The sequence below is a fragment of the Scophthalmus maximus genome, chromosome 5 (assembly GCF_022379125.1).
Source record: "Scophthalmus maximus strain ysfricsl-2021 chromosome 5, ASM2237912v1, whole genome shotgun sequence".
Classification (NCBI taxonomy): domain Eukaryota; kingdom Metazoa; phylum Chordata; class Actinopteri; order Pleuronectiformes; family Scophthalmidae; genus Scophthalmus; species Scophthalmus maximus.
Genome location: NC_061519.1, coordinates 7751669 through 7774255, shown reverse-complemented (window position 1 = coordinate 7774255; position 22587 = coordinate 7751669). Strand labels below are relative to the sequence as shown.

The following is a 22587-nucleotide window of genomic DNA, read 5'->3' as shown; positions in this document are numbered from 1 at the left end:
TAATAAAACATGGTGTGTGACATGTTTTCCTTGCTTAACATTTTCATAGTGAGAATGTAAACTTGCTCACTTTAGCATTTTCCTTAAAGCAGAGCTGTGCCTCATGGAGCTGACTCTTGTTTCTGAGTTTTGTCAATAGATGGTGAGTATAGTGTGTATAGATGGTGAAAGAAAATAAAGTCCGGAGGGAAGAAATAACATAAAAAATAAAGGAAAAAAATTCAGCCTGAGTGATGTCAATGAGGAGCCACATTGTCTGTGACAGGAAACATCAGGTCTAACAGTATAACTAAGATCACTTATTATTGACTTGGCAAATTTGTCAACAACTGGTGACTCAGCTCAGAGAAGAGTTGTCGTAGGTGACTTTGGAATTCATCATTATGGTTGTGTTATTAGATAAATGAGACAACACTTTTATGACGCAATGCTAAGTAAATATGTTTGTGGAAGTTTTCTTAATCTCTGATTAGAGCAAATTAAAAGAGTAGTCGTAAGACACGTAAAATGTTTGCATTTCAGGTGTACAAGAAGAAGACAGAGACGGCAAAGAAGGAGTATCTGAAACAACTAGCTGCCTACAGAGCCAGCCTGGTCTCACAGGTAACATGCGCACGCACAAGCACGCACGCACACACACACACACACACACACATAAACACACACACACACACACATACACACACACACACACACACACACACACACACACACACACACACACAAACCTGGCCAAATAAAGTTACTGGTATCTGGTTCTCCTTTAAGCCAGGGATGGGGAATGTCCTGACTCTGGACCAAAAATAAAATAAGACAGTTCAATAAGACAGTCTGTGAGGCAATCATCTGTACAAAAAAAGCTAGTCAGAAATATAGTTTTTAAATTGACTGCAGTAATTTTTTCTGCAACAAAAGAAAATAACATTAAATAGCAGACTAACATGTCCTTCAGGGTGTTCTCTTCTGTCTGTATATGACAGTTTTACAAAGTAGGATTCTTTCATAATGCCAGTTTGTCTTGAAGAACCATCACAGAGCAGGTTCAAATGTTTAGACAATCAAATGTTTTTATTTTATTTCAAGCCTCTGTCTGCTTTAGAGGCTGACAAATGAAGGTTTGAGTCCACAAGTTTTTCAGAAAACCCACAGGTTATGGTGAGGTTGTTCTCACTTGGTGCTCAGGTTTTAGGACGCTCTATTAGAGGACATCTTAGGTCTTGATGTGTTAAAGGAGTAAATGGGTTAGTCTGGAAGCCTCTTACAGAATATGTTTTTCTCTTTCTCCTTCTTCAGAGTTACAATGACCCATCCGAAATGAAGCTGCCCCACTCCTCCTCCTCGTCTTCCTCCTCTACCTCAATGTTTACACCCAAACCTTCAGTCTACCCCGGTCACCCAGGCCAGCACCCTTCCTCCAGCTCCCTCTCCCACCCTCTCCCTCACCCTCAGCACCCCGGCATGTACATGTCGTACCCTCACCCATCCCATCCTTCCCACACCTCAAGCCCCGGCCTCGGCCCCCACCTGTCCCCTCCTCATAACCAGATCCACCCCCAGCTCCAGGCTCTGTCCTCCAGAGGGACTGTGCCACGGCCCAGTGTCCCACACCAGGGAGCCCTGTCCCTTGGCAGCGTGGTGGCAGCGTCCACCCCTCCTCTCCAGGTCACCCCTCCCCTCCATGGCCAGGCACACCTGGGAGGACTGCACAGTCCACACCACCAGCACCAGCAGCACCAGCATCAGCAGCACCAGCACCAGCATCAGCAGCACCAGCATCAGCATCAGCATCAGCACCAGCACCCGCACCCGCAGCTCAGTGGACACTCACTGGGAATGACACACTCTCCAGCCATCACACAGGTCAGTCACCGTGTGACTCTGCTTGTCTCAATCTGTTTTTTTATTGTTTCAATCTCTAAGCCTAAACTGAATGAAGTTGTTTGCTTTACTTTACTTTACATTAAGTTAGTGGCTCTGTTTCGCAGAAGCTAACTTTCTTACAGCAGTGTGCAACCCTGACGGTATCTTTTGTTCTACTTAAGTTGGTAACTAAGCTGCAGGCTAACTGTCTGTTTACTTTTTGCTGATGCTAACCTTTTCTGGTGTAAACGGCGTCTGTGCCCTCCTCCCCGAGCTTACGGTTTTATAAGGCCAGTATAGTTGGCGATCATATTCGCCTAGATCTATGTGGAAATGATTGACCACTTGAATTATTAAGTGTTAGTAAATTGATTTGCTTAGGTTCCAAATAATTATGTTAATATTTATCATGTCCTTGTGGTTCCTGCTTCTTGACTGATGATTCAAATCATGGACGTGTAGAGCGCAGTAATAATTTATTGCAACATACTACTTTTACACCATGCACTACAATTGTATCTTAATTCTATACCAAACACACACACACTTTTATTTCCTAGTGCAATGCATTATGGGAAAATACAGTTACAGAGTATACATTTTTTCATATGCATACTTGCTTTTTGTCACCTCTCCAGCGTGAAAACTTATGGAATTGGGACACAGTGTTTCATCTTACCTCCTCAGTTTCCATTTGTGCTTTTCTCTTTGTGTCTTCAAACCATTACTCACATACACACTGAACCCATTTCCTCGAGAAGCTGCCCAGAGGTTGAAGGATATAGATGATGAATATATCAGAACAGGAGTCAAACGCACATGCGCACGGACGCGTGCACGCACACACACTGGAAATGAGATGGAGTTGGAGGAAATGCATCTCTCATTTCCTTGCTGACCTTAGCACTTAATAGAATATAACTGTATTGGATTATGTTGAATAAATTGATGTGCCTGGAAATAAATCCAGCCTACCCTAATTATTAATCGTGTTTATTGTCTACAGGCAATGTAATACCGTCAAGTAGAAATACTGTGGAAATTGTAAATCAATTTTTTATCTGATTCCTCTACTTCTGTCTGTGTCCGTCTACCTATCTTTCAGTCAGTCAGTCAGTCTGTAGTTACTTAATCAAGACAGGAGGAAGAGAAAGACAAGTGGCTGTGAAAGGATTATAGATATGAGCTTGTGTTGAGTCTGGTGTGAGATGGTGCTAGTGTGCAAATAGTTTTTAAAAATCGTGAGGATGGATTGCCACTGAGTCTCACTTCCCATTTGATCCCCCTTTTTATAGTGCACTTTTAAATCCCACACTCCCATAATCCCCCTTCTCTCTCCTCCATTTTGCATATTCTTAGCAAAAAGGGAAAGAATAAAGAGGAAAAAAAGAGAGGACACAGTGACAGAGCTCCCAACTTTTTTTTTTATCTGACTGAAGAGTGGGAAATGATGGGGGAAGGGGGAGAGAGAGGGAGAGAAAGAGAGAGAGAGAGAGAGACAAAAGAGGCAGATGGGGTCTTTGTGAAGGAGTGAAGGAGAAGAATTTGCTAAACAATGGATGAATAGGTGAGGTAGAGGAGCAGAGGGGGAGGCGAAGGGGGAGAACCCAACCACCTGCTGTCCTTCTCTTTCACTCACAACACTCAGATTAACTTCCCTTTCAGCCTGTCTGTCTCTGTCTCTCTCTCCCATGCACACACACTCCTGCACCTTTTTCTCACTGCACTCGCTCATTTTTCACTTTTATCATCTCTTACAGTTTGAGACATGCTCACCTACATTTACCCTCTTCTCCTCCTCCTCTTCTCCTCCTACCTTTCCATCCTCATTTTTCCTCAGTTTCCCTCCTCCCTACTGGCCATTTAATTCGTTATTACTGCAGATTAATCTGCGACAGCTCCATTTGCTTTCCATTCAAGTTGTATTTGTGTCCATGTTCATCAGAAACCCTTTTGCTAACCTTCAGCTACCTACAGTACAGATAATTAAAAACGTTGTAAGGACATCGATGTTTAAACACATGCAATTGCATTGTGAATTATGTTAAATAATTAACTTTCTCACTTTCAAAGTCTTGCCCTGTGATTATATTTGTGTGTAAGATCAGCCAATAGCAGTTCTTGTTTGCTAACTATCACTGGATTACTTTGATAAGGAAGAAAACATAAAAAGGCTTAGGCGATGATTCTCAAGTCACTGGAGCAGGTTCTGGAGTTCGAACTTTGTTTCTATAATTTCTGAGTTGGTTTATGGACATTTTGTGATCAACATTGGAGATAGGTATATCCATCACACTGAATCTATAAATGACTAACATGCCTTTGTGTTCAAATTTGACTTGATGACTCTGTGATTTTTGAGGCACATTTTCGGTCTAAAGTTAGTGCCATACTCTGCATCAGTACATGAGGGTCAGTATGGTATATGGTTTTTGATCAGAGGGTGTCTGAAAGACTGTGCGGAAGTCTATGTACCCTCCAATTTATTGTGTCCGCACAAAATTGTCCTCACCCGACTGCAGCCACTCAAGCCCCTTTCACAGTGGCCATAAACTGTCGGTAACATGGATGATGTCCAGAGCCCATTCTCCTTGTGGCTGCAGCTACGTACACAACAACAGCGCCAGCCTTCTTCTTCTTCTTCTCTCATACACACACTTCAAAACCCATATGGCCACCTGCTTAAAGGGCCAGGCTCGGCTCGTCACACTGCGCTTAGTTTGTGAGTTTGTACACTGGGCCAATTGCCGATTAAACGCGGGTCGACCCGCCCCTGTCTGGATTTTCAAAGCTTGTGTTGGGAGAGTAAACATCAGCACGAGACTGAGCAGACATCCTCTTTCTTTTCCTTTTTTTCCTGTATTCTGTGTATTTTAAACATTCTGCATACATGCTGTTATAAAATGGATAATTCTTGTCCTTGAGTATGATTGGCTGAGCTGTGTGCAAAGCCTTCGTAAAATACTGTTTTTACTGGGTGAGCTAAGCATGGATGAGTGGTTGAAGAAGATTTGTCTCTGGCTCTTAATTTTAGAAATGCATGGTGAACTTCCTCGGCTCCATGTTTGTAAAGTAGCCGGTTTAACAGCCCAAAATATACTCCCTCCACAGACTATACCCTGGGTGAAAGTTGGCTAGCCTGTTTTATTCCCTGGTAAATAAACCGGACGAGCCCAGAATATACCCTGGGTATGAAACAGGTCAGGCTATTTCTGACCCCCCTAGGCCAAATTATACCACACACTCAGAAACATGCTCTATGAGAGTTCTGTTTTGAACTCAGTGGTCTGACTAAACTATCTTATTTTAAATGAACCCCCTAACCCATTACCCTAACCCTCAAATCTGATGAATTTGTAATCGCTATTTTCGAATGTTTCTCCAATTTGTAGATCTGTAATTGTATTTTATCTATTACTTATTACAAAATCAAGTACATTATTCCCCCAAGTTACCTTATTTATGAAAAACACAAGGAGGTACAATCTGGACAGGAGGGATATTGCCTTATTAAAAAATACATTTCTCTCCGTCCAGACAATCATTAACCAGATTAGAATTTTTTTTTTTAATTCCAGGGCTACCTTCCCTCTCTCCAGTCTGACTACCAGCTAATGGGAGGAGGTATGCTTAATGGTGGAGCGGTGATGTCATCATCAGTGGACTACCACCAGCTGGGTCGACACACACCAAATCACCACCCCTCTCTGGACTGGAGCACGGATTACCATGGCAATGGGTAGGTATTAGTCTTCAACTGTTTCTGTTTTTAAAGACCTTGCTGACCTCCAGTAATTTAACTTCTCACCAAGTTGCGGCAGTGATGCTCAGGTGTACTTGAAACGTTCAACTAATGGGCGCCACAAAACACACAGTAGAATTCAGTTATTATTAATTATTAAGATTAGTTAACCATACTTATTAACATGTATCTTCACACTAAATCCACATTTTGATTAAATTCCAGTTCAAATTAATTTGTCAGCATGTAGGAAGCAATGCCTTTGTTACTTAACAGAATGTGTATTATCTTGTGTTGTGTAGTTTGTGAATGACAAAGCATCATGGTGCTAGTAGCATGGAGCGTTGCTTTCGATGGCCGCCTGGCCCCTCCTCCTAAAAATGTGTTGTTTCAGTTAATGGTTTCAGTTAGTGTAGTATTTACCAGGCGGACATCCTGATATTGAAGACCAGGTCTAAACCTATGTCTGGACCACATGTGGTCAACATGTGAAATTTTGGAGACACATGTCATTGTGTCATTTTTGCATGCAGACAATTAACAATGAAGCTCTGCTCATCTACGGGGTTTTCTCTCTCACTGTTGTCAGACTATGGAACAACTGTGAAATGGTGACTGAAATGCGGCACATTACAACAAGAGGTTAACCAACAGTCACTTCCAAGTCATTTTTAAGCTGCTGCTCTGCTCTGATTTAATCCTGATTCTTTAACTGCAACGTCGTCTGACAAAATCACCAGACACAAAAGTTAAAGAAACGGCTGCGCTGGTTTTCCAGCTGCATTTACTTATGAAACATTCACTCAGACGTAAAGTTTACAGCTCATTCATGTTGTCAACGAGACAGAGGTTTTCCGTAAGAGGAAAAGCCCAACCTCTTGCTCGGGGGCTACAGAAAGTTGCTACAGTTTGTCCAAAAAGTCTCTATATTTAACGTGAGGATTCAGGAGGATCAGCCTCCTCCACTGTTCAACATATCCACAGTATGGGTCCTGTGGCTGACAGTTTTTTGTGTGTCTCCTCTCCCCTTCCAGAGCTGCTCAGAGAGACAAGCCTCTGTATCTGAGCTAATCTCAGGACAAACCTCAACCAAGCCCTTGAACTGCCACACCACGAAAACCTCCAGCCTCACCTCCACGCAAACACAAGCCAGCCTCATCCAACCTGAACCCAAGAGGGACTCAACCAAGCGCCCACCTGAACCAGACCTGAGTTCAACACGCCAGGCTGTTTAGGGACACGCAATTTGTTAAAACTGAAAATGTGCACACCGGCGAGAAGAGGTGGGCAGGTACTGTGCTGTGAACCATATTGATAAATGTATATACTTCAAAAAGGATATTCTGTCCAATTTCAATTTAGAATCTTAAAATTTCATATTGAGTTGCTGATTTTGTAACAACGGTGTTTACATAATTTCCAAAAGGCTCTGAAGAACGAGTGTAAATTCCTGTAACATAATTTCGTGAGCTGTCGATTTTTCCCACCTTTCACCTCATAATTGCTGTATCCTTCTACGACCAAAGCCAGAGGAGCAGAGAACACAAATAAAGGGTTAATAACCCAATACCACCCACTCGCACAAATTGTTTTCCCCCACTCTTTCTTTAATTATATGAATATTAGCCTTCTGCTTGATGCAGTATGGACTGAGGTCCAACATAATGGTTGTAGAGACAAAAAGAAAATTAAATGTAGTCTGATTCTGAAGCAGCGCTGAACACAGTCATGACTGGATTGTGTACCTTTTAAAGAAATGTTCATTGTTTTCTCGCAGCGATGCTCAGATGTGGCGGGCAGAAATCCAATGTATTTTAGTCCTTTAAAATGATGAAATGTCAAAGAATTCTTTTGTTAAAAGAAAAGGAACAAAAATACCCCTCGGTACATTGACAACTCCTCCTGGCATATGTCTGTTTATAGTATTGAGTTCGATCCAAACTGCATGTGTGAGTGTGTGAAGTGTTAATGAGAGCGAGTGGTTGATTGGGTTGCATGGTCTCTTGTCATCTCCGTTCCCCTGCGCTGAGAGGCTATTTAAGAAACTATAACTATTGCTGGGTTGGCTGTGTTTTAATGTTGTTGTTTTTTAATCAATTCAAGTTTTGTTTTAGTATTAATGATGATGATTGATGAGAGACATATCTCTCGCTCTGTATCTCTTTGTATTACTGTGATTTTTTTTTTTTGGGCAGATGAAAGGACTCTGGGCAACAACGACCATGAAGATTTTTTTATTTTTAGATTCTAATGATGTGTTTGACAATAAAGTCAGTGCTGCATTGATGTGCAGTCATTACTCCAAAACCTGCCACTGTCATGTTGTTTATTTCGGAACAATCTGTGGCAGCCGCTTTGATCAACTGCACATAACAATGTACACCTTTAACTCTACTGTGACACAGTTCACCCTGTCTGTACCTTAGCCTTTGCATTTACTCGGAGCAGGTGAGCTTTAATTGCAAAACAAAATCCTTTGGAAGTCTGGGAAAATATGTATTTGTGAGCTGAAATCAGATCAGCTCCAAAAAAATATTTTCAACAGAAATTTCATTACAATGGATCTCACCCCTTTCTCAGCAATGTGAGCCATGTGGCTGTACTAAAGATGGAAACTCAGACTGAAACCCGTTTGAATTGAATACATTTCCATACTGATATGTATCAACTCCAGATTATAAACCTCCTGACTGATCTTTAAGATAAAAAAATTATAATTCCTTATTTGTCCCAAGGGGAAATTTCAGTGTTGATTGAAATGTGGTAGAAATGATGTTTAAATCATCTGATTTCTCATCTAGTGCCATCATCAGGTCAAAATTACAAATGTACTTTGGTCATATACTTAAGTATACGACCAATATCTGCATCGCTAATGAAATTGCATTCACTCACAAATAGAGATATTCAGACACATAATGTAGAAGCCCCTCTCGCAGCAATTACAGCTTCAAGTCTTCTTGGTGGATGGGAGACATTCAAATCTGGGCCTTTGTCTCAGCCACTCAAGAACAGTCAGAGACTTGTTCTGAAGCCGCTGCACAGTGTTGTCTTTGCTGCAAGCTTATGGTCATTCTAAACCCGCCATACCGGAGCAATATCAGCATGCTGGCATTGTTACACTGAGCACGATTGCATTCAGACATTAGCATTTACCTCAACGTATCACAGTACCTCAGTGCAGCCTAACAGGGGTACTGTAGGACTGTTTGGATTGTGACTCATAAAACATCATTTTGGAAAGTTCAAATTCTTGCCTCGTGTACGAGCATGAAGTTTGAGTCACAGAGCATGTAAACAGCAGAGTATATATACAGTTCATTGAACTCTACAGTTCCCCCAAGCGTCTCTAAAGCTCATTGCTTTGCATAATCACTGTCCACATATTTGGTTCACCGTCACAGCTCCGATCGGTCACTTCCTGCAGCAGCAGGAAGCTGTTTTCTGTGAAAGAGCTCCGAAAAATCCCACTGTTTACTAACTGCCCAGCACCAAAGAGCCACATGCTTTTCTCATCAGTCGGTCTTCCAAAAGCAGAGCTCAGTGGAAAAAGAATAATGGTGGGAAAATGTTCCAACTTCTTAGCCATAGCAACTTAAAGTATGTCATATGTCCATCGTGCGTGCCGTTCGGCTCAGTGTTCCCACATCCAAGTGTGCTTGGGGAAGACACCGAATCGTGTGAAGCGCTTTGGACACAAGACTTGATCATCGCGGTCAATTTTGCAGTTTTTATTCAAAGTGGTTAAGAGAAGGGATTCATTCTGCCACGGGTGATAAAAAGGTAACATTTTGATTCGTGTTGCACAAAGTGACGGTGAGCTCTGTGACGTGGATCAATTAGAGGTGCGACACAAGCTGGATGATACGGTCTTTACTTTTGAGTAACTCTAACCAAAACAATTGACTCGGAATCAGGAGACACGCATTTAAAATGCCAGTTAATAAACTACAGGAAAGTCTGTCTTTCCTTATTGCTAGTAATAAGATTGAGGGCCAGGGTGTGTTGAAACTACAGGACCTTGCAGTAATCCTCGTCATGATTGGCCTGATACACATGCAGATGTATGTAATTAATAACCAGTTCAGCCAAGAGGTAAGGGGATACTAATAGATCTGACACGTGTATAAATCACAAGATATTTATGCATATTTCCACTTTTCAGTAAAGCAAGCCTTCGGAGGTGTAGACATAACCCACCCAGCAGGCACTTCTTCTCCTGCTTTTAACACTTGCATTACACACAGACATGCCTGGGGTCACAGCTACATTAGTGCCAACAGAGGTTGGTGGTGTAGTCCAGGTGTCAGTGCCTGCTGATATTTAGTAAGATTGATCAATCCGCGATAGTCCCTGTCTTTTCATTATGCTCATACGGCCTCTCTAACATGACAAGACTTACATGCGCTTTTTCTAAGTGGATTTATTTCCAACAAAACAGTTCTGTGTGGTGATTATCACCATCATCAGTGGCATCAGTAGATAGACGTTAAAGTGCTTTTCCGAAGACAGCTCTGCACATTCGATATTTTGAAAGACAGTATCAGATGCCAAAACAGGGTGTATTACTAAGTCTGCTTGTAAAATGACATTTTTGAGCGCTTCTCATTTTATTCCTGCCATGAATCCTGTTTTCTTCAATAATCGGCCTCTCTCTGGGTCAGAAAGTACACACTGCCCCCTGGTGGTAAAAGCAGGGAGCTGAGCCTTGTTCCTCTTCTGTCTTCAAGGTATAGTGTCCTCCTCCAGCTCAGTGCAGATCATTTTAAAGTCCACACATTTCATATTAGAGCTTCAGAGCAGCTTAAGGGGTCTCAGGGGTCGGTATTTATTTATTTTTGTTGAATATCACACCATTCTAAAAACTGTTCTTGAACCGATGTGTTTTACAGAAAGAACGCACTGCTGTTTCACTGAAATGGTGAGATGACTTGACAACAAAAAAATTCGACACGTTCGCATTCAAAGAAAAGAAAAACAGAAAGAAAAATGAAATCAAATGTCTGGCTCATAAGCCGCCACAGGGTGAAGAATCATGAGAAAGAAACTGTGTCACAGTCTGGCTCCCTGGAAACTGCGTCTCATTCAGAGACAGAACTGAGGGACCACACAGGGTTGGATTGATGAGATTTTCCTGCCTCACAGTGATGAATGAAGTCTGCGCTCATCACGAGTAGTGGTAGTGAGCGGGAAGGCTCACACATCGGAAGGATGTCACTCAGGCAGCTGGTTGCCGCGCCAATGGCGACGACCCTGTAGGCAAGCATGAGTGACGTGAGCAGTCTTTGGCTGGTTGAAGCCCATTTCTTTTCTTTTTTATTTACTCACTGTAATGCTGGGTTGTAAAGACAAGGGTCCGTTATGTTGAAGAGTTGAAGCAACAGTGATATGGTTAAGGTCTGGTAAGAGTAAACTTAACTCTCTGTGGTTCGGCCTTTAGAGGTCGGCAGTGTGACCAGTGAAACCCAACACACTGCAAACAGCTTTGTGACAAAACCTGAAACCCAACACAGCAGTGACACACTAATGCACACTAGAGCAGGCAAAAAACAAATGCTGTGGTCTCTTAGGTGTTTCTGCACAATGCTGTTTTTCACAAAATGACTGATTATTTTGTGAAGAAAATGAAATGTTGATATCCAAGAGTGGCCATGATCTAAAATGTGTCTAAAGATAATACTTCATGGTTATTCATATCTTAGTATCAGAAACCAGTAGTAAGTATCAGTAGCTCGTTCTTTTTAAGCTGAACAACAGCGAGGATTTTTACTTTGTTTATGATTATAAATTAAAACCACATCAAACAGTATAAGTGTGAGTGAGACATTAGTCAACTAAAGTATTGAGTATGACTTTATGATATTAAACTTTGCATGAAGTGCTATTTCTGTTTTGTTAAAAATGTGTTAAAAAAACATCATAAAGTATTCAGACCTTTTCACTTTTTGCACACTATTCAGTAGTAGATTTAACTTTAAAATGCAATTTTTGACATTTCATAATACAAATTTCTTGAAAATCTAAAAACTGAAATGTGTCATTGTTGGGATCACCTGCTGCCTGTCTTGTCTTTTTTGTCCGCCTGCCTCACGGTGCGATGGCTCAGTCTATGCTCTCGGAGGGGAGAGGGAAATGGTAAAGTGGATCTATTTTTGTGTGATATGAAATCAATTCATTGTGTGAGAGGCATTTCATTTCTACAATCTGGCTTTAAACAATTCACCACTTTACCATCTGTATCCCAATATCCCCGAGTGCAGAGGTCAGAGTTTCCCGTCACCTTTGTTTTGACAAAATCCCAACTTTTGTGTGGGCAGTGGCGTACGCCCCTTTCACACCCTGTTTAGGGCGGCTGTGGCTCAGGAGGTGGAGTCGGTCCTCTAACCCGAAGGTTGGAGGTTCGCTCACAGCTTCCCCCAGTCGGCATGCCTATGTGTCCTTGGGCAAGACACTTAACCCAGAAGTGCCTCTGACGGCTCTTCCAAAAGCTATGAATGTATGAATCAATTTTCCTGCAGGGACCATTCATATAGTGAACACAAAGTGAACAGCTATGAATTCTCTCTGTAGTCAAAGTATCCACACAACTCATTTCAACCATCAACAAAAGAGAACTTGGAATATGGTGTGAGCCTGCTAGCGTATCTTCCTTTCCAGTGCTGTGGGCGGTCGACTGGATGTCTTCTCAGGAAGCACCAGTCTCAGCTTCCTCCTCGGAGAGGAGCCTCCCTCCTTGGTCACATACTCCTGCTGCAGCAGTGCAGTAGCCGCAGCAGCTCCATCAGCTCCATCAGCACCATCAGCACCATCAGCACCCCCTGTGGAGGATCCATTCTGAGCAGACATACTAGGCACAGAGACACCTGATACAGCTGTGTCCATGTCGTCTCCATACACCCCCACTGCTGGTCCTTCTGTTAGAGCCACAGCCCCAGCTAACCTATTGCCTGCTGACCCACCAGCTGCATGCCCAGTCCCTGTCGGACCAGTATTGTCTGACAAATGCTCCACTGTAGTCAATGATCCCAGTGCCTGACGGTTTACCTCGGACAGACCGTGTGTACTTGGAGATGCCGGAGCCTGTACAAGGAGGCTCTCTTTGGACTGGGGTGCCTGAGATCCTGGGGGTGCCTGATGAAGTCCTTCTGCTGTCTGAAGGCCTGGTCCCTGAGCTGGGCCATACTTCAGTCTAGCTACAAGAGGAGAGCTGCCTGCAGGCAGCTGGATCTGGGATAAGGACCGGTTAGGCACAGGATTCATAGCTGGGTTAGTCGCTAAGATCATGGAAGGTCCTCCTGCTTGGGACTTGTGCAGAGGAGTGGTTTGTGTACCACTTGCTTGCAAAGGGTTAGCCAGGAGAGGAGTAGCAGGAGACACAAGGCTGGCCCCAGTTGGCCTGCTAAAGCTGTCTACAGCACCACTAGAAGCGTAGTTTGGCCCAACGATTCCTATGCAAGGAGCAACGGAATTCGCTTGTCCATTGGGCAACAGTGCATTGGATCCTGGGGTCATGGCATTGAGTTGAATATCCCCTCCTTGAAGAGAGAGGCTACTGCCAGCCAGATGTGAGCCAGCTGAGTCTAACAGGGAAAGGTCGGTGGTGTGATTCTTCTCAGTGGCAGAGAGGGGAAAGGGATGCTGGGAGGGAAGCTGAGCATTTCCCAGAACCAATCCAGCTTCCTGATACTGAATACTCCCACCCTGCAAGTTGTGTCCCTGCCCAGTAGTAATTGCAGAGGCGGATTGATCAGCAGTGGTGGTATCACCAGACTGGGAGTTGACAGGGTGTGTCAACTCCTGGTCACCTGCCGTGGCATCTTTCCCATTTTTATCACATTTGGAAGGTATTTTTTTCTGCTGAGAGGTACTTTTGCTTTTTCCTTCTCTGTCAATTTTTTTCTCCTTCTCTTCCTCAGAAGAACCTGTACTCCTGGTGGATTTCTTCATTTTCTCGCTGCTCCCCTTTGTCTTCTTACCAGACTTTGGTTTCCCTTCCTTTTCTTCTCTTTCTTTACCATCCTCTCTTTTCTCTTTACTTTTACTGGAGCTGCTTCGGTCGCCATGCTCGGTTTTCCTCTTAGGATGGACTTTACTTTTTCTACGAGGGCTCAAGTTTAGTTTGACCTTCAGTTGTCGACTGGATTGGATTTGACCTTTTTGTCTCCTTGTTCTTCTTTTGTCTTTGTCTCTGGAGGTCCTCCCTCTCCCCTCCCTCTTGTCCTCACCTTGCTCTAGGATTCTCGACCCCTCCAGATCAAATGTTACATGTCTTCCTTCTCTTCTCAACTCTGTGTCCTTCATCGTGTCAAACTGGTTGTGGTTAACATTCCTACCCTTGTCAATCAGTCTGTGTTGTGGAGAGACGCTGTCAATCAGAGCAGAGTCTCTCATGTTGGTGTGAATCCTCCCCGGTCTCACGGTCTGCCCTGGTGGTCTGGAAGTCCTGTGGCAGCTCTCGCAGTGTAAATTCTCATATCCATTACTCCTACCTTCCACATCAGTCCTGTAGCTGTCCATGTTTCTGTCTGTCTTATAAGCTGACAGGGTCCCTGGTCTTCCATTGAAGGTTTCTCTCCATGGATGAGTAAAAGAGTTGGAGTTTCCAAGAGAAAGAAGCTTTTTAGGAATTTCCCTGATCAGGGTTCCCTGCTGAATCCCAAGTTTCCTCCTCTCCTCCTCTGTCATCACCCTCATTCTCCTCTTCTCTCTTTCCTCCTCAGCCTCCATCTCTCTGTTTATCCCATTATTCAATCTCATCTGATTCGGCCACACCCCCCTCTGTGATTTGGTGCGGTCTAGGCACCTAAAATGACCATCATCCTCATCCACTCCGGACCAAAACTGGCCACCATGATTTTCGAACATCATGGCTTTCCTGTCCGATGGTTGACTGCTACTAGCTTGCAAGGAAACATCCCTCCTCTTCTCACTGATGTGGTTGCTGAAAACAGCGGGGCGTCCTTCCTCTTCCTCCTTCTGTGTTTCACCTACTTTTAGTTTCTTCTTGTGGGACACTTGATAGTAAATCAGGACTGCCAGCAGAGTCAAGCCAATGCCACCTTGAAGTACAGCAAGAGAGGAAGGTATTAATTGTGTGGTCTTTAGTGGCTATTCACATTCATCTACAATTTCATCTAAATTTTTAAAATTCCAAATTCATTAACACTATATTCAATCAAATCAGTCCGAAAGATTTCTCTCGAATGACCCAAGACTAGAATTTTAAATGAATTATGAATAATGAAATACATTGAAGCAATTAGAGGATATGTTCACAACAGCAAAGTAAATCTGCAAGGATATTGCATTAGTTTAGATGAACACAGTTTTCACTCAGTCATTGAAACTCACAGTTTATCTTTAGGTGTATGAGTGTGAAACAAAGCGATCACATTAACTGCGTCCCAAAATCTTATTCCACATAACCACAACATAACTGTTAGTGGCTCCACATAAGCGATATGACATTATTTGCTGTCAGTTGTGAAACATGAGTAAATAGCAAATTTCCTTGAATTAAAGGATTTACTTCCAGTTGTCTGAGCTAACTGGCGGCTGGTGGCTGTCTCCTCTATGCTAACAGATGGGACATGGGCCGGAAGTTAAACATTTTCCCAGAGATAGTTCTATGACATTTTAGGTAGTTCCAATCACACTGAAATTCGTCAAGTGTTCATTTTTTCTTAAAAGTTTGGTTTTTAATTAGTTATTTGATGCTGAATAAATGAAGGCAAGATGCACGCACAGCAACATGATGGACAGCTGAGTTGGGGTGTATCGATAGAACCTTGATACCACAGCCCTGGTCCCCGATTACGGATGCACAGAAATGCATCACCTGTGCAAGAGGACAGTGCCTGCATCTGAGATGTCTTGGCTTCATTTTGGGACATTGGGAGAAAGTGGAGAACCAATTAATGTGGCACAATATATGTTTGTTCACAAGTTGTTCTAGCCCGTGTTTCCAGTAAATAAACCGGTGTTTCAATTGTACAGCAATTAGCAACGGCCTGCACAACCCACCTATCATATGGACACAAACAAATTTGTCTTTGACCACTTCTGATGTTAACAGGCCCTAATTTTAATTTTATTTAATGTGACATAAGGTAAGAAAATGAGGCTAAAGACAGAGGCATACCAAAATATATGGACAACAAGACAAATACTGGCCCAAACAGCTGTTTTGTATATTATATTATATATGTATACCTAAATGAATAGTTCTGTATATTAATAAGCTAAACTTATAATACTGTATAATGTATGATTATCAATAATTATTACATACTTAGTCGAATTATCTTTTTGTCAACTCATATGGATCATTTTAACCTTTGACATCACATTTGTGTTGATTGTTGTGTCTTAGTGTCTCAGACGTGCATAAGGCATAGACATAAGACATAAGATGCTTTATTGTCATTGTAAATGTACAACGGGGTTTTGATTGGTAGCTCTCGGAGACACCAGCTGCAATATTAAAACAAGATAAGGAAGGGAAAAAAAAATCAAGAATATATACAAAACTAAAGGATAAATATTTAAATAATCTTAAAAAATGTCAAATGTTTTAAAGATATATACAGCATGTGCAACATGTAATGGTGCAAACAGTGCAGTCAGCGCAGTGTAAACAGGAGGTGTAAGATACATCTCTGGGGAAGAAGCTGTTCATCAGCCTTGTAGTCCGTGTCCTGATGTTCCGGTATAATTTGCCGGATGGCAGGGGGACAAACAAGTCTGTAGCCTGGGTGGGTTGGGTCTCTGCTGATGCTGCTAGCCTGCTAGGCCTAATGTAAACTCTTCTTATTTGAATTTGTTATTTAGAGTAGAGACTATGACCTTGTCCTCTTTGCAGTTTGGTGTCACAGGCTTGTGGGGGCTGGGGAAGTTGAGAAGATGACATGTTGTTTCTTAGGTAGGGAGTCTGTTTCCTGGGCCCAGAATAAATTAATTAATTTAAGATGACAGAGTCTGTTTGTACTTTTTTCAAGTCTACTCTATGTTTGATCTCTGTTCGAGACTACTTTCTACTCTCTGTAACTGTGGGAAACAATATGACTTCTGTGCTCTGACTCACCAATAAAGCAGATGACGGCAGTGATGGCCAGATCTCGAGCGTATGGCCGTGGCATCTCACTGCCTCTTGTCTCTATCTGCACTGCGATGTCTTGATTGGACGGGACACAGTCGGCCTCAGTCACCTCCAGCATCATGGTAAATCGGGTTGTCAGTGCTCACGCACACCATCCTACGGCCGCTGTAGAGGGTATGAGGCAGCATGGAGGAAGTTTAGTTTTAATTGTTTCCAATAGTTTCCTCTAGTTGTTCCGCATCTCTTTGTCTCTCGGTGTCTCTGTTTGGCATCATTCTGATCTCTTTTTACTCTGAGTCTCTTTGCATGTGACAATCCGGAAAAAATCCATCTTTGCCTTGTAGGTCCCATGCCATAATCAATCCATTAGTATATGGTTGAGCCTCAAGTCATCAACCCTCAATATAAAATCATAATCAGCTGTTCCCAAGAAGAGCATCCAGTACACTAACTACCTACATCCAAATAATAGAAACTTAGCAACTAGCACATTACATTACATTAAATTAATTTGGCTGATGCTTTTGTCCAAAGCGACTTACAATCATTGAGGCAGGTAGCTTGCCTAGGGGCCCACTTACTGGGATGACCTGGAGTTGAAACCCTGACCTTCTATACCAAAGCCAGTGGCATAGAGCCCACTAAACTAATCCCAGTCCAACTAGTATTTCTAATCTTTAATCCAAATTTTCCTCCATCCCATAAATCAGATTCCCTGATGCCACAAGTCCCCCACTGTACATTATCTTCTCCCACCATACAAGCATGTGATGAGACAATATTTCAATAGGAAGGGAAATTAATCAGTTCACGTTTATTGTCACTGTCATTTGCACAAGAAGCAGCGTATTTCGAATGCAATGAAAAACTTGTGCACACACACTTTCAGTCATGGTTCCCATGGCAACCACAGCCGTGCAACATAAATATATATTTCTATACACACCACAGAGAGCAGGACATTTTCTGAAAAGTAATTTCTTTGTATCGAATGCATCAGTTTTGTCTCTGAACCTCCATACGCTCCCCCCTACACCAAACAAATAACAGGGTGCACCATTATCAGAAAACCCCCCACTAAAAACTGCTTACCTGTTGATCAAAGCCCAAAGGTCAACCCCTCGCTCAGGACATGGTACACTCAACTCACATATTAATCCATAACCATGGGGTATAGCTCCTGGGGACTGTCTGCTCCATCATTCACTGGATGCTTTAGTGCTGTAGCATGTACTGTGTGCACGAGTGTGTCTACAGTATCTTAGGTTACCTGGCCATGTCCGGAGCATGCTCAGTAGAGCTGGCTGTCACCTGAGAGGCACAGATGTCATGTCTGACTCAATTTCTGGAAAAGGGCATTTCATTTTAATCTTTTACCTTGATTATTTCACCACTAAATATCAATAATGATTATAGAATTGCCACAAAAAAATCTGCAAATAAAATAATTTGCTGTGAGGCAAAAGTGCCGACCAACTGCAACTGCACCGCCCTATATAGCTTACAAAGGTTTCCAAATGAGCCTCGCTAAATTTTCTTGCTCTGTGAAAAGTAAAATGACCAGACCAAGCCTAATAAGTGGATAATATAACTGCCACATTTGCATTATTTGTGAGCATGATTATTAAAATGAATGATAAAGATGATAAAATACAGATAATGTTGATTTTTTTTATTGCTTGTTGTATTAGCCCTTTTACAAACAGCCTGAGCCCTACTTGTTGACCTTTTGGTCATGGCATCACATGGTCAAGACGATCTTCCCAGCAGCCCCAGGGGACTCAATTATGTCATGGTGGGCTTGGGCAGCCTTTTCGAGCGGATATTGAGAACCGACGACTGGACGCAGCCAACCAGCTTCCATCAATGCGTAGAGAAGTGCTGAACACTCCTTCTTCTCCTCCTGAGGATGGAAGAGGGAAAAGGAGCTCACACACAATCTCCTGAAAAAAACGGACTGAGAAACAGACAGCTTACGACAACAACAGCAGCTAATGGCATAACATAATATTGTGTGAAGGTGTGTGTGTGTGTGTAACATGGCTTGTGTGATGTCACTGCTTTGTACCGGTGTAGCAAAGAAAAGGGCCACTCCCATGATGCTGCTCTCTTTAGCCATGGTGTCTCTGGGGTTGATCTCTATGGGGCCCCGGGAGCCAACGACCTAAAGTGGAAGAGGAGAGCAGAGGCAAGAAAAATAAAGGTGTGAGCAGAAATGTACTGAAATGAGCTTCACTTGGATTTAACTAGTGTATTGAACTGTAAACCCACAATTTAAGTGTGCTATACTCTGAGATAGTGACCCAGCTATTATACTAATGTGATGCTACAACCAAACATTATAGGGATACATAAATAGAAATAGACATGTAAATCTATGTATCCACCAACAGAAAATACATACTGTAACAGGAAATGTGAACTGAAAGGAACATGGTAAGTTACATGGAATCAAAGAAAAGTGATGCTGATGTGTATTTCTGTATAAGTGGTAAGTTTCAATGTCCCTGTTCAAGGGGCAGTAAGCGATTTCTGTGTGCGGCGAAAAAAAATTGGGGTTTTGTGCTCAGCCCTGTCTCTGTAAATCGAAAAAGAAAATGGTGCAGACAGCACCTCATAGCACCTGATAAATTTACCTGATGATCATTTTTTCATTACTGCAATCATTTACCCATACAACAGTCTCCTCTTCCACGTTCACTGACATGGGAGACAACAGACAGTTAGTCATTCATAAAGTGAATGTGTTCCATTTGAAATCTTTGCCCCCTGCACCCTCGTGTGACGTTTGGTGCTTGGACGAAGTTTAGTTTCAATGCTAAATAGCAAGTGCAGAGGAAAGTGAAACAGAGCATGACAAACCATTCCAGAAACACACTGTAGTTCTCTCACTTCCGGGCCATTCCCAGAAAGCTGAGCTTCCGTCTAGAAACAGTGATGATGTATTGTGGAGCAACAGAACTACAGCTACTGACCGTGACACGTCCTCCGTAGGCCAGCATCTGGAGGTCTTTGCTCAGGTTGACATTTGACAGCATCTCCACTATCACATCTATGCCTCTGTCGTCTGTGGCTTCCTGGAACATAACATACACAGTCCATATAAAATTCAGATATGCACAGACATATGATAAATACCTTTATTTGTGCAGTAAGACAAGATAATCCATATTGATCCATAGGATCCTGACAGGGACAAAAGAGTTCAGAGTAAAGTGACAAATAATAAAGCGCAGGAGATTTTTATAGATGAGTGGAATCATGTTGCTGTTCCAGACTTTCCAATTAGCCACTCTAGTTTTAAAACAGTGTATAATAATGGGGGAGAGTTTATCATGCTAAATAAATAAATAGACTAATTCATATTAGAGCTTTATTTGAATTAAATAAAGTTTGATCCCCGACAGAATAACTGACAGTGTTTTACTTTCTTATTCTATCACTGCAGCTCGGCACAACACAAGGAGACTGTGACGATAAATAGTAATAAAAACTTGATAGTATATGTTTTATTAAAACAAATTATCCACACACTGATCAATATTTATCATGATCATGAATGAACAGTTCAGTGTGATTGACCTCATCACATATACTTCTGTCCTCTGCTTCAGCAGCAGAAACAGTCTGACATTACTTTAGTTTCTCTTCATAATAGTTTGATCATCGTCAGACAAAATATTCACTCAATTGAAAACTGTACCATGATTTTATCTGTGTAGCCCTCTTCTCTGTGATTAAAGGCCATGTGAGCTCCGTTGTTGAGGACTAGCTTCATTCCCTCAGGTGTCCCTGCTGTTCCCAACACCCTGAGACCTAGAGCACGGGACAACTGGCATGCTGCCACGCCCACCTATACACGCACGCACGCACACACGCGCACGCACACACACACACACAAACACAGAATTTGGATGTGAAAATCATTTTGATTATTTTTAGGCAAATAGATAATAAGAAATAAACTCTTACCCCTCCACTGGCTCCATGGATGAGGACAGTCTCTCCAGCCTTGGAATGGGCTCTGCAACACATCACATAGCAGAATAAAACACATTTAGTCTTATAATTGGGCACTGCCCTATATTATCCTGTTAAAAATCCCATTAACAGATCAATGTGTTAATCTGTCTCTTAATACATTCTGACTAAGACAAGGCACCATTAACGTGCTTTACACAGGCATAGAATTCAAATCGAGAAAAGAGCAAGACGTTACACTTGCATTTAAAAGACAAAAGTAAGTAAGATTCTGCAGCCTGTTGCAGTGACATGGTCTTACTTGTGAATCAGAGCTCTGTAGGCTGTGAAGTAAGGGATCCCTATGGCTGCTCCCTGTGTGAAATCTAAAGCATCAGGCAGTTTGTGGACACAGTCGTCAGCTGCTACAGTGAACTCTGCATAAGCTCCAGACTCTGTGGCTGTGGTGAAGACACGATCTCCAGCCTGGCAACACACACACACATACCAAACTTTATTTGTATGTGTGATAACAGCAGCCTCCCAGTTGTTAATGAAACAGGGTGAATGCTACCAAGTCCTCTACAAAGACACCTGCAGGATGTGTAGTTGCACATGTACCAGTGCATATATGGTTTAAATAGACATGTATTTTTTTTTCTCTTTTTTTTCTTTTTTTAAATGTGTAGTGTTTTGTTATTTTACTCAGACCTTGACTGCAACGACTCCCTCTCCAACAGTTTCCACCACTCCGGCTACATCTGTGCCAGGTGTATATGGCAGGGTGGGTTTACGGCTGTATGTCCCAGCACGGATGTACGTTTCCACTGGGTTTACACCACAGGCGTGGACGCGGATCAACACCTGCAGCAGACACACATCGTGGAAGAGATACAAGTCAGAGACAAGACCGTTCAAAAAACCAAGATGTGTCCAAGTTCAGACGGAGAAATACATACAGTATACTTAAGGTTGTTTTTTTTTTTACTTTTCCCATATTCATAACAGACACCATGTTGTCTTTAATGTCATTCTGTGGTCTGTAAACCATTGCTGACTGTATGCATGCATTATTATGGTTATTCATACAAACAAGGCTGGATCACCAACTTGACCCCAGGCCTCCAGGGGCCCCCCAAACCCCAGGTTCATACCATGCAATTTCAATTTGTACCACATTATCCTCCATGTCGTCTCCTGGCTTTAAACCTATTATATATATATGTAGGGCCTGTGTTTGTAGGGTTGTATTTTATCAAGTTGATATGATTTTTCATTTTTTGCGAAAAAATCTTAAAACGATTAATCAATTATTTTTAAAATTGATGAATTGATGAATACATGTTTCTCTGTGCCTGGGGAGATGCATTAAACTGATGTGTGGTGTGGGTCAATGACCTCTCGCCTGTGTGCTGCTGTGTGTTGACTGAGAACATCCACCGCGGTCAAGTCAAGCCTGTGTGTGTTTGCTCGCCTAAGGACAAGCGTGTCCCTCTCACCTGTCGGTGTCCAGGCTGTGGGACAGACACATCTGAGCAAAGCCGGAGGACCGACGGAGCTCCGAACTCACTCACTCGCACGGCTCTCATCAGCCTGCTCCCCGACATGTCTGCTACACAACAGGAGACGAGCACGTCGCAAGACGAGTCCGTCCTGAACACTTCCTGAGAGACTGAACGGTCCGCTTACAAGCGCGTTAGCGCCACCAGCTGGAGTGAGGTGCACTGAGCCGTCTCTTTCTTCTTACCAACCGATACCAGCACATCATCGTGTGTGAGTTAATCCCATTAAAGTATTATACGAATTCATAGACTTATAACAAATTATATAGTTCTTATAATACATCCTGATACATATCTGCTGTACAGAGCAAATCGTTCTTCTTCGTCTTCTTCTTCGTCGTCTTCTTCTTCTTCTTCTTCTTCTT

At 42.5% G+C, this 22587-nt stretch overlaps 3 protein-coding genes across 5 annotated transcripts in view; 1 reads left to right on the top strand and 2 right to left on the bottom strand.

Annotated features, from left to right (window-relative positions):
- The window catches only part of tox (thymocyte selection-associated high mobility group box), a 42306-nt gene extending 34394 nt beyond the window's left edge, over positions 1-7912 (top strand). For all 3 annotated transcript variants that reach the window (XM_035634993.2, XM_035634992.2, XM_035634994.2), the window contains 4 exons: positions 523-603; positions 1294-1860; positions 5439-5599; positions 6637-7912. In XM_035634993.2, the coding sequence (XP_035490886.2) occupies positions 523-603; positions 1294-1860; positions 5439-5599; positions 6637-6673 (846 nt within the window). In that variant the 3' untranslated portion in view covers positions 6674-7912. The remainder of the gene's footprint in view (positions 1-522; positions 604-1293; positions 1861-5438; positions 5600-6636) is intronic.
- A 1162-nt stretch (positions 7913-9074) lies between these two features.
- On the bottom strand, positions 9075-18207 carry lrrc53 (leucine rich repeat containing 53). The gene is made up of 2 exons (XM_035633451.2): positions 16686-18207; positions 9075-14661 (listed from the first exon to the last, which is right to left on the bottom strand). Exons 1-2 carry the CDS (start codon positions 16819-16821, stop codon positions 12239-12241), a joined length of 2559 nt encoding a protein of 852 aa, XP_035489344.2. The 5' UTR covers positions 16822-18207; the 3' UTR covers positions 9075-12238.
- Positions 18208-18357: 150 nt separating this feature from the next.
- cryz (crystallin, zeta (quinone reductase)) lies at positions 18358-22564 on the bottom strand. Its single transcript, XM_035633453.2, has 8 exons — positions 22160-22564; positions 21372-21524; positions 20983-21146; positions 20673-20724; positions 20404-20553; positions 19676-19777; positions 18769-18864; positions 18358-18603 (listed from the first exon to the last, which is right to left on the bottom strand). Exons 1-8 carry the CDS (start codon positions 22265-22267, stop codon positions 18442-18444), a joined length of 987 nt encoding a protein of 328 aa, XP_035489346.1. The 5' UTR covers positions 22268-22564; the 3' UTR covers positions 18358-18441.
- Positions 22565-22587: the final 23 nt, after the last annotated feature.